At 37.6% G+C, this 11041-nt stretch overlaps 1 protein-coding gene across 3 annotated transcripts; it reads left to right on the top strand.

Moving 5' to 3' along the window:
* Positions 1-608: 608 nt before the first annotated feature.
* On the top strand, positions 609-2926 carry LOC111261904 (uncharacterized). Of its 3 annotated transcripts, none has more exons than XM_022835760.2 (2): positions 609-685; positions 1330-2926. In XM_022835760.2, exons 1-2 carry the CDS (start codon positions 682-684, stop codon positions 2499-2501), a joined length of 1176 nt encoding a protein of 391 aa, XP_022691495.1. In that variant the 5' UTR covers positions 609-681; the 3' UTR covers positions 2502-2926. The 3 variants fall into 3 exon arrangements, with proteins under 3 accessions (XP_022691495.1, XP_022691496.1, XP_086825011.1); XM_022835761.2 differs by lacking the exon at positions 609-685 and adding an exon at positions 706-935; XM_086968885.1 differs by lacking the exon at positions 609-685 and adding an exon at positions 979-1083.
* Positions 2927-11041: the final 8115 nt, after the last annotated feature.

Here is an 11041-nt window from a genome sequence, read left to right as displayed (position 1 = left end):
TTTAGATTCGATACTAAATTACAGAAAAGTTAACTAGTGAAATGTCACTATCTGTGCGCGCTTCAAACAGCAGGCCATTTACCCATTTTTCAATATTATAATCATAATTTAGGTTAATTGGCCTAACGCGTAAAATCTCGACAACATACGTATGCTTTTAATGGACTCAACCTTCGATATAAGCAAGCTACGGTTAGCATACGCGCGAAATGTACCCAACGTGTTACTTCGCGCATGTATTACTTTTAAGCCAGCTAAAAGTGATTGTTCAACTAGCAATACTGGAAGACGCTATCAGTGAATTGACACATATAGTTTTGTTTGATTTTTCGTGTTTACTTAAATGACAATGTATCTAAAAATGATTTACTCTAATATTGGTACGTCTTGAAGCGTAGGATGAAACTGAATTGTCGCTCACATCATATCTATTTATCACTAATTAATAGACAATATCTTGGTAATCTTTAGCTGTTTTCTTTACGGCCGCGTGAGTGATCTGTATAACTGGGGGTTGGCCGGCTGCCTGCGAGCTGTAGTAGGCAGAGATCACTGTTGCCATTGGTTAACGTTCTCTCCCTCTTCGTTGTCGTGTTCCCCGGTGCGAATGATATTGTGTTCATTCGACTTCAGCTCTCCTGGATAGTCGCCGAGCTATCATAGGCAGAGATCAATGTTGCCATGCGTAAGCTCTCTTTCTCTCTTCATTGTCGTCTGTTTCGTGGCAGCTGATGTTGTGGTGATCCGAACTCAACTACATTGAATACTCAGCTATTGACCTGTTAGCTGTCCGATCGTTTAAACATACTTCTTATTGTTTGTGTGCTTAGGGTAGGAAACTGAGTATCTCGTGCATATTCTGATATTCACATCAACGTTGCCTACTTTCTGAGCCTTATTTATAGCATTTGTAAACGTGAGAACACGGACAACTAGTACGTACTTTAGACTAACTTCGTTTTCGGGGTTATTCTTGATTGTCTCTGAGTAAAATAAACAAATTCGTTGTTCACCAAAAGTAGCTAAACGAGTTAATGTTCCTATATGGCAGGCAAGTTACGCTAGAGGTTATTCAGAATCTATGTAAGTTTATATTTGTATGGGATAATTACTTACAAAAAACTTAAAAAAAAGAGCACTTACAAAAAAAACGTTCCTCAACTAGCAAACTAGCATTGACAACAGGTCTTTTACATAGTTCATTCGTAGATCCGAAACATTTGTTAAATATGAAAACATTGTACGTCCAGATGGGTAGATAAAATGTTAGCTACTTAGGCAAAAATAATCAATTGCTGAATCGTTGTGCTGTGTGTTTCACCCATGCAGGGATGGAACGCACGATGGAAAGCAACGTGCAACCGGTGTGGAAAGACATCTTTCGCGGGTATGTCCAAAAATGTGTCATAGATCCTGGAGCAGGACAAGTAGTCCCAAAAGAAGCTGAAGTACGATTGGCTCTTTCGATGTATCTTACTCATGATTCACATGGCTTCCATCAAAGTATCAGCGCTGGTCAGCTACTTTACCGACATAGCGTCACCGAGCCTTTGGTTAAATTAGTGTCAAATATCCTACCTATAGGATTACAAAAAGCTGTATTAACGATGTGTTCTGGTGAAAAAGCAAAGATCTGGATCGACCCTCTTCTGGCTTATGGGAGTAGCACTTTGGTTTTTAGTGATGACCCATCCAAAGCAATCCCGCCTAATGCTGCGCTATTTTATGAGGTTCATCTTATAAGGTGGGAAGTTAATGAACTCCAGTTTTGCGTCGATCGTTGTGGCAAACTCCGATTTTCAGCAATGCCACAAATAAATGAAATGTTAGTTCAGGCAGAAAAAGATTTCACGGACGGGAAGGAAAAAAGCGCTTTGCATTCCTTATGCAAGGTTATCAGTATGCTAGACCGTATGAAAATCAGCATGGACAAACAGGATCAGGAACGTAAAAAAGTAATCTTTGCTGCATCTGTGCTCGCATCCGTATGTGCCCTGAAGGTTGGTAAATACCCACAAGCCATTACCTTCGGTAGGCGCGTACTTGAAATCAACCCCATGCATGTTGATGCTACTCATGTACTAGCTCGTGCGTACTTCGCGCTGGGATATAATAAGAGCGCAAGATATTTCGCACAAAGGTTATGGTGCTATGATGTGGGAAATAAACAGTACAAACACACATATGATAAGATTCGTGCGCATGTAGCTCTCATTGAGGGTGAGTCGGAAGGAGATGACGAGGAAGATGTTGACGATTATGAACAGTTAGCTAAGGTCATCACAGAAAAGCGCGAGGAACCTGCCGTTCAAAAAAAACTGATAAAAGATTTGGATAAACTGCTAAATTCAGATGAGTTTAGAGGTATAAGTGAAATTGAGATTAAGGGAGGTTTTCCACCCACGCTCCTAGACTTCATTGAGACGAAATTGAGAAAGAACAATCAGTTTATTGTAATCTCGAAATCATCTCCCACTTCGTTGGAGCTAACGGTATTATAGGAATGGTGATTTAATAAAGAGTTTAGAGGAATGAATAGTTCCATAGATACTCTAATGCAAAACATTACTTAACAAAACAAGTGACATTTATAGGTAAACTGTTCTTTTTCAAATGACTGAAATTACTGGCGCCGCTACCTTAGCAAAAATTTGCGGATCTGGCTGTCCCGGGAGCTTCTTTTGTGAAATTTTTATGATAAAGGTAGGCAACTGAATTATATGTTTGTTACACGTAGCATTGACTGCTATTTTATTCAATTTATTTGCCTCTGGCATAACAATAGGTATACATGCATGACGAAATTAATTGAATTAATAATCAGTAGTATATTATTTAATCAGCAATAAATAACTGATTCCGCGATAAGCGTAAAAGGTATACGAAATTGTATACGTCAATAAATAAATTAACATAACAAAAATAATTTTTTTGATGCATTTTTGTTTGAGTCTAACTGAAGCGATCCAGGATAAAAAGGCTTTTACAACTCCGTCATACAACTTAATACCTATTTTAAAAGTATATAGTGAAACATTAGCACTAGGTTAAAGCCCTAAGCGAGGCTACGTTATTCTATTTAACTCTTTTTCTTTATCAACCATTAACCATGCATTAAGCCGAAAAGTTCAATTATATGTGCATAGTAGAATTTATTTAAAAACATATACATTTGTTTGTTTTGAACATATGTCATTTTTAACTTCTGTTTTAAATTCAGGAAGATTGTTAGAATTGGCTGATAATACAAGGTTGTTACACGCTCTTGCAACTGCCTTGCTTGAGCCATGTTGGGCAAACAAAATTCTTCCTTAAAGGATAAGTCTCGCGTACTATTATGTCTAAAGTTTTGACGACATGCAAGGTTGAAAATCCACTCAATCATGATGCCAATCAGTAGCTTTCTCGGCGATCCCCGAAGACGTCGGTTTTTGCTATGTACCTATATAGACTATGGATATTGAAAATTTTACGCTAAAGGCAATCCTTCGGAGCTGAGCTTGATCAACGCAGGCTGAGCATAAGTCGAACTGCATAATTTTTAACGTCTTGAAACTTCTCAATAATTATCGGATGAGACCCACAGCCGGCTGCAATATAGTAACATAATAGAGGCTAAATAAAAGCACAATAGGCACACGGAGATAGTTAAACAAGCGTTGTGAAGACGGGACAAACATGCAACTGCTACTTTTGCCGTAGACGTAATTTAAGTAACCAGCTTCGTCCGGTTTATTTTTTTCTAAAGCGTAATACCACACGACTGTAAAAAGAACAAAAGAAAATTAGCTGAAACATCATTACCGCCATCAATGCGAACATTTGACTGAGCTGACTGGAAGGAACGAATTTAATTTTATATATGTACAGAGTTACCTGGAGCGAAGGACATGGTTTCCTAACATTCTGTAGGCTGACATTAATTCCAGTAATTAATTCTTCAATGAATTCTAATTTCCTTTAATAACGTTTGCGTTTTTATTCGTCTGAAATAAAAGAAGATGTGTCTTCTGAAAACGAAACTGCTCTGCAATAGAAGAAGTTATCGTTGACGGAAAATAAAATAACGTTATTATGTAGAATAAAACAAAAGAGGCCTAAGATAGAGCGTTAAGCAATATCTGTTGACGTCGTAACTCGGTCAGAAAGGACATTTCCTATTTGCGTCCATATAGTTCTATTACCTATATGAAATCAGAGCTATCGGCAGTAATTATTACTTACGTCAAAATGAGAAAGCATTCTTAACAGCCTACTATATCGCAAGGAATCAAAGGTTTTGGAAGCATTGTGAGAGACGCCAATGAGAGCGTCACTGTTCCGGGGCCATGACGAATGAGCTCCGTTATGTTACTGAGAGCTAACTCAGTAAGGCCATAAGTCCTTGATATTTTCAGAGTGTCATTACTTGATAATAATGAGTAGCTCATGATTAACTTTCATTCGATTAATCATTAAAATGTCATTCGAAATAGGAAAATGTCAGCGAAGTACAAAGACAATATAGTAGGTAACTCCAGGGAGATTCAGCTACGCCATTTTCAGTTAATCGGATAAAGGATAAATTTGAAACGGATGGAACTGATCGGGATGCTCATGCACAGCGTCCTGGAAGACCAGGAACGTCTACGAGCTTCACCAGCCAGGAATAAAAAACACTGTAAAAAAAATGATCCAGAACCAGAAAATCAATTTTGTCGATGGTATTTAAAAAAACATGAACGGGATGTATAGTTTTTAGAGACGATCGTTTGCAGCGACGAAGCTATATTAAAATTAAAATACGCAATCATTCCATATAATTGCGATACGATCAGTTAACGGGACAACAGGTGTTGGACCCCCGTGACTAACGCCTTCAAATTTATAATAGTTTAAAGAGTGGTCTACAAATGCATCTGCAAGCTATACAGTTTCTATCTGCAAAAGACGTAGCGTCTGAGTAGAAGTTTTCCGGTAAGCAATTTTGCCTTTTTATTTAGCCCAGAAACTTGCTGTATACATTTGAAAAGGCTACTAGGTTAAATCTTTAACTTATGAACTCTTCTATTACGAAAGATATTTCCTTTTCTTTGATTTTTGACTGACTCGAATAGATAGAAATTTGTTTAGTTTGCATTAGATTTTAATGAAAACAAGCAAGCCTGTCGCAATACCTAGGCATTCTATTTAGCTCAACATTTCAGCAGACAACTTGCCATATGTGCAATGGTTACGATTATATTTTGATGAGGAAGCTTTTCATAGAGCGTGAAGAAGCTCTGAAGAAAATCTGGCAAAACTTTTTGAAGTTTTGTTTCAATAAGCACAACATTCCAATGTACACAGATCAGTGTCTAAAAAATCTTCCATGATTGTGTCCACTAAGAATTATCTTCTTGCGAAAGTCCTATGCTTAAGCTGTACAATAGTTTATACTATACTGTTGCAAAACTGGCAATATGCTCAGGGTATTACTGATATCCTATGTGTAAGTGTTGTTTTACGTATAGCAGGGCAAAGCAATCAACAATCTTAGAAATCTGAAACTAATTTATCTTTTGTTTACTGCCCTAAAATTAAGCATAATCATCTTTAGTATTGGTTCAGTCGAAACGTAGTGATCCGCATTTAAACAACTCCATGTGGGGCGCGTTAAGGCTCCTGTTATATCAGGACGCTTTAACGGTATGAGAGACAATGTATAACATTTAGGAAATTAGGTAATTGTGTTAAGATTGTAGTTTCGGTTAAAGAGTCAGCTAAATTCGAAAAGCAGTAACAAAAGAGAATTATATTTCAAACGAATTAGAAAAAAAGTTTTGTACACAAGACAAATAGTAGTACACACAAAAATCTAGCACGAAATCTAGTGGAGCGCATATCTACATACATTTTTTAATTTTACTAATTAAGGTAACACATATTTATTCAAGTAACCATTTATTTGCTTATCTAAGTCTACTACATAATTTTTTGAATAAATTCCTATGTTTATTATATACTCATGTTCCATAGTTATCGCAGGAGGTTGGCTTCCCTTAGTGGACTCTGTCCAGAGTATTCGACATGAGCTTCTAAGCATCTAAAAATAGGAAAAAATTAGTGATTCATTTTTCTAGCTACTCTCAAAGTTTTAAATCATTGTAACAAACGATAGGTTCAAATGATCTTATCTATATTTGTACGGTGATTTCTTAGGGGTGACCCTACTTCTGAAAAAAATACTGTTTCATGTCAATATCTTTTAGTGGCAGTAGGACAGCTCGATATAACTCTGTAATTCACGACTTTCCAATAATGGAAAAAAATAATGGAAAAAAGCTTGGTTTTGTTTTTATCTTCACATCATACGCATTGATTACTTGTAACGCGTTGAAGCAGATCTGGTTCCTTGCAAAGCAAGCTAAGTTTTTTTCCTATACAATTGGTAACAAGTTTGCTCAAAAGTCGGGTATTTTTAGCCTGATTCTTGCTGTGAGCTTCCGGGCTTTGAAATGGCTTTTCAAAATGATTTGACATGACTCATGTCAGACGTTTCACTCTTCTGCGAGCTCCTTGAAAGGGTTTCAGCGGTCCTTCAAGATCAGATGTTTTACTTCTCCCACGTAGTCCTTATGACCGGCCGTTCAGAACGAACTGTTTTCTTTACGCTTTCCTAACGAAATCGTTTGTACCAGATGTACATAGCGTTGACTCGTAGCTTTCCTCATAAAGGCGTTTGCATTACTGATACTACTTGATTTCGTTATTACCATAGAACATAATGTGTTCCTTTCGGTACTCCATTCTTATTTTCCACGAAAGAAAATACACGGCCAAGAATCACTCACTGCATAGTGCTTGCAAAAGTACAACGCAAATGTTTGCAATTGGCCTGTGGGTAGCGTGAATGTGGCATTACGAGCACAGTTATAAGTCGGCTATTAGGGTACAAGAACCGAACATTTTATGCGTGCGTTTTGATCTAGTACCATCACTATCAACATTATCGCTATAGACCAAATAAGAGCTTCAACCAAGCTATCATATCATACAAGTAAGATCGTTTCTTTTATAACAAAAAAAAAAACGTTTGACTCGGATCTGAATAACAAGTTATTTCATGATGTATTCGTCACTGTTCCCCATGCTCTTCTCTCATTTCTTAACCAACTGAAGTACTCCCTCAGACTTTCAGATCTGATGTTGAAGAAATTGTCCAGCTGGATTTTGACACTCCTTCACTATCGAATATACGATTACAGATTCAATCTGCCACTGATCGGAAAAAGTGGTAATCTGTAGGCGAAAGGCCTACAAAATATGTTGAATACAAAAAGCCTCTACTCAAGCTCTTGCGGAGTAACCTTCACAGTCTTTGTTGCGCACAGCCTAGCATTGTCGTGGACAAAGGTAACTTTGCCTTCCTTGTCTATCCGGCTGTTTGTTGGATAGCTCCATTCAATCAGTGCAGACGGGCTCTATATATTTCCTTGTTGACCATCTTGTTCCTATTAATCTTTTTTGTCGTATTACGCTTTTCCGGTCTTACCAAATGCAAGTCGTGTTTTTGTTAGATAAGACTCTGTAATATAATAATAATTCTGTTTGTAGACGTACCTTCCGAACCTACCCATTAATATTTCTCCTTAATATTAATGTATAGATACTGATTCTTACCGCTGGTGCGAATTCCTTGTAAATATCTATCATTGTAGCTGCATGCTATTTAATACCGGGCGATATGTACAGGAGCAATGAGAACCCGTGTTTTTTTGTGTTGTGTATTCACTTCATGGGCCCTTCAGGCTACTAATTTTTTAGTGAATGTCATAGGTCAAAAACGCCTCTCTTCAGTCGTATAATTGTAGTTTATCTTTTCGCTCAACTCATAAGTTGTTTGCCGGCCGTTTTTCCTACAAAGTGATATCAGGCTACCTTCAAAGACCTCGGATAGCCAATCAGGACGACATGCATCTTCCATTTCCAAGATGGCATCATTAATATTCGTCAATCAGTTTCGAAACGCCTTCCCAAACATGCAATTCACACCACACACGATACAAAAATTCCGCACTTGTTTAGCAGATTTTTGCTTTCGGCAAAAAAGACAAAAAAATAGGTGTCAAAAACACGTTTTGGAGCCCTTGCTATATGAAAAATTCGGCTAATGTACAATAATATATTACAAGAAATAGGAGAGCAGTGAGAGCTTTTTTGGAGGATATGCATATAGAAATAAACGAACAATGGAGAGGAAAAGAACAAACAGTGAAAAACGACCCTTGCCTGTGTTACAGCCTTTACTTAACGAAGCGAACTTCCCTTAGACTTTTGTTCCGACTTCGACCAGGGATTGCAGACATAGGCTTCATTCACTCCTCTAATAATAATAGAAATAAAACTATTGGACCGGTGATCTTGCCTTAAAATAACAAGCTCGGTTTTTTGCCTTACACTCTCTACTAAACACAGTTTAATGTTTACTGTGTACAGCACTGTAGATAAAATCTTAGCAGTTCGTGAAACGATGCAGTATGTCTTCTTACAATGCGCATATTATCTACGTTCTAACATGTCCTAACTCTCGTTTGTATGCGGCTTTGTTGTCTGATTCCGTATGATTAACTCCAATATATAAAAAGGTAGGTAAATATGATACTCGATGCCCTGAAACCACCGGGGCGGAAGGTTCCGAAGGACAGATATAGTAATAAGTGAATGGCGCAAACACTTTAAGAACTCTATAATGTGATACTTATTGTTTTTGCTCTGTCTTTTCCTTATGATTTAAGTGAGTATATACAAATGATTTGTTTTAAAAAGTAATACACTTTCTATAGAATCTTCTAAGTAACGCTACCTTTAGCTTTTAATTTAATTATATAATTGCATATATTGTATGCATTTAGCGCAAAGGCTCGCGGGACTAAGTCTCAAGACGCCAGCGGTCGCACTGGGTTGTTCAGATCTCGTGGTGCGATTTAACGATGCTCGGGTTTTATTAGCAGTAGCCTCATGATATTTGAACCCCTCTTGTCGACTACGCTGTTCCGCATAGCTTTGGCGTTGCGAATGCTGGCGTTATGTCACTAGAAAATAGTTTTCGAGTACCTACATAAACCATCACATTCTACTATACTACAATGCCTGAATTACAACTTAGGGATGCCTTAACGTTATGTTTTTGAAAGCGAAGAGGTGTTTGTCTGGTTGGGCGTAGTAGTGACAAGTTAAACACTGTCTCTTAACTATGTTTCGGCTGAGATATAGAGCAGACTGCTGCTTTTTTGCAAATTATCTAGATCCAGTTATCTAACATACACAAATGTGTACAGGTAAAATTGTGGAACAACAAGTGTGGCAGTCAAATTACTTTCATTGTCGATTCCTTAAGTTGTCCTGTTTAATTGCACTACTTAATCAGATATTAAGGTAAACTGTGCCAGACTTGGCAACAGAGTGTCAGTAGTAAAAGATGATTCACCATTAATAAGTTCATCGCTTTACCGCATCACAACCCGACATGTGTACCGCTGTATAATATAGAACTTTATGCATTTATAACTCCTGGTCTGAGTGAGTAAGTTCAGTAAAAGTCGATGTTGACTGTGATGAATGCGAACTTTTACGTTACTCATAAGAGCACGTAGAAAGTGTGTCGCACGATAGCACATGGCAGTATTGATAGTGCTAGGGGTCCCCTTCAGTTTCTCTTAGAGACGCAGGCAGACGCTGGCTAGTATTGACCCCTATGTGGTCATCGACTATACTCGTAACTATCCTCCTACCCCCCAAAGATAGCTTTGCCTTGTATCCCCTGTTTCACAAGGGCATTTAGAGTAGAGCACTATCCGTTCCTTCACCTGTATGAAAACTGGTTAAAAGTATAAAAGGCGATAGAAAGTAACCAGATTTAAGCAATTATTTTTGGTCGTTTTTATTATCCGTATAATTATTATTACAACACGGGTCGTTTCTGTGTACAATATATATCGAATTTTAGAATCATAGAAACGTAACAGATACTTACGGTTCATTGAGTTACCACAAGCGTATTTATTAAATGATGTATCCGTACATTTTTAATATTAAGGTTTCATAAACGGTCCTATCGCAAGAATGTCGATGAATTCACTTGGTATTGCTATGATTATCAGCTAAGAGACGACTTCAACTCAGCTAACATGTGACACGATCGTAGGGATAAGTTCAATGTTTAGTTCGGTGACATCCTTTCGGGAACAGTAAGAAATACGTAGAATGCAAGCCATATTGACAAACGATCTCGAGTATTTACGTTTAGGGATGAAATATTTATGTATCTGCTATTTTCACTAAAAGAAAAAAATTGAAGCTGTCATTTGTGTTTGCACAGTGGCGCTAATTTGACCATGACAGGCATGACCAAAAAAGGCGTTTCTAGCAAGTAAACGTTATGGGCACGCGGCACAGCAGCGCTGTTATTACTGAAGGGCAAAGTACGAATTAGAACTGAGGACTTTATTCGTGCAGCAGTGAAGAAGCGCAAAAGTGAGGTAAGGCGGACAAGGTATTCAGTACCGTTGTGCTTGAAAAAATTCAAATCAGTATCTGAAGCAATAGGCAGATATACCTTCACAAACCAATTAATTTTCTCAGTTTGTTCAATACGTGGTATCTATAAGAACATCGTAACTGCAATTTAAAAGTGGAGTGTCGTTAAATTATGAAGTATACTAATACTGTTTCCGTAAATGAGCCTTCAAACTTAAGCGTACTTCTATAAAACTGTGATAAAAAGATATACTGCTCCTATATAAAGCCTATTTCCGTGCAGTCTGAAAAAACTGACTATACACATTATTGCTCAATGGGCAAAATTAATTTATATTATATCATGTTAGCTGGGTATATTTTATAGGTTTAAATGGAAGTACTGTGTAGTCCACTTGATTCAATGTATTCTTTTTACTATGTAGATTGCATGCTGACTAATAGTGTGAGCAGGGGCAATCAAGTTAGAGACTTTGGGTTCTCGCTAGGTAGTATGCGTAGGCGATAGCTCGCGTCCCGAGCCTGCAACGTCGTTGGAGTAATC

The sequence above is a fragment of the Varroa jacobsoni genome, unplaced genomic scaffold, assembly GCF_002532875.2.
Source record: "Varroa jacobsoni isolate VJ856 unplaced genomic scaffold, vjacob_1.0 scaffold_612, whole genome shotgun sequence".
Classification (NCBI taxonomy): domain Eukaryota; kingdom Metazoa; phylum Arthropoda; class Arachnida; order Mesostigmata; family Varroidae; genus Varroa; species Varroa jacobsoni.
The sequence above is the reverse complement of the archived record's forward strand: the minus strand, read 5'-3'. Positions and strand labels throughout refer to the sequence as shown.

Excerpts from the sequence above, each read along its gene's own strand:
- LOC111261904 (XM_086968885.1), top strand. The coding sequence starts at position 1,035 with ATGTTCCTATATGGCAGGCAAGTTACGCTAGAGGTTATTCAGAATCTA. Across the intron at positions 1,084-1,329 it reads AGAGGTTATTCAGAATCTAT|GGATGGAACGCACGATGGAA; the intron begins GTAAGTTTATAT and ends TCACCCATGCAG.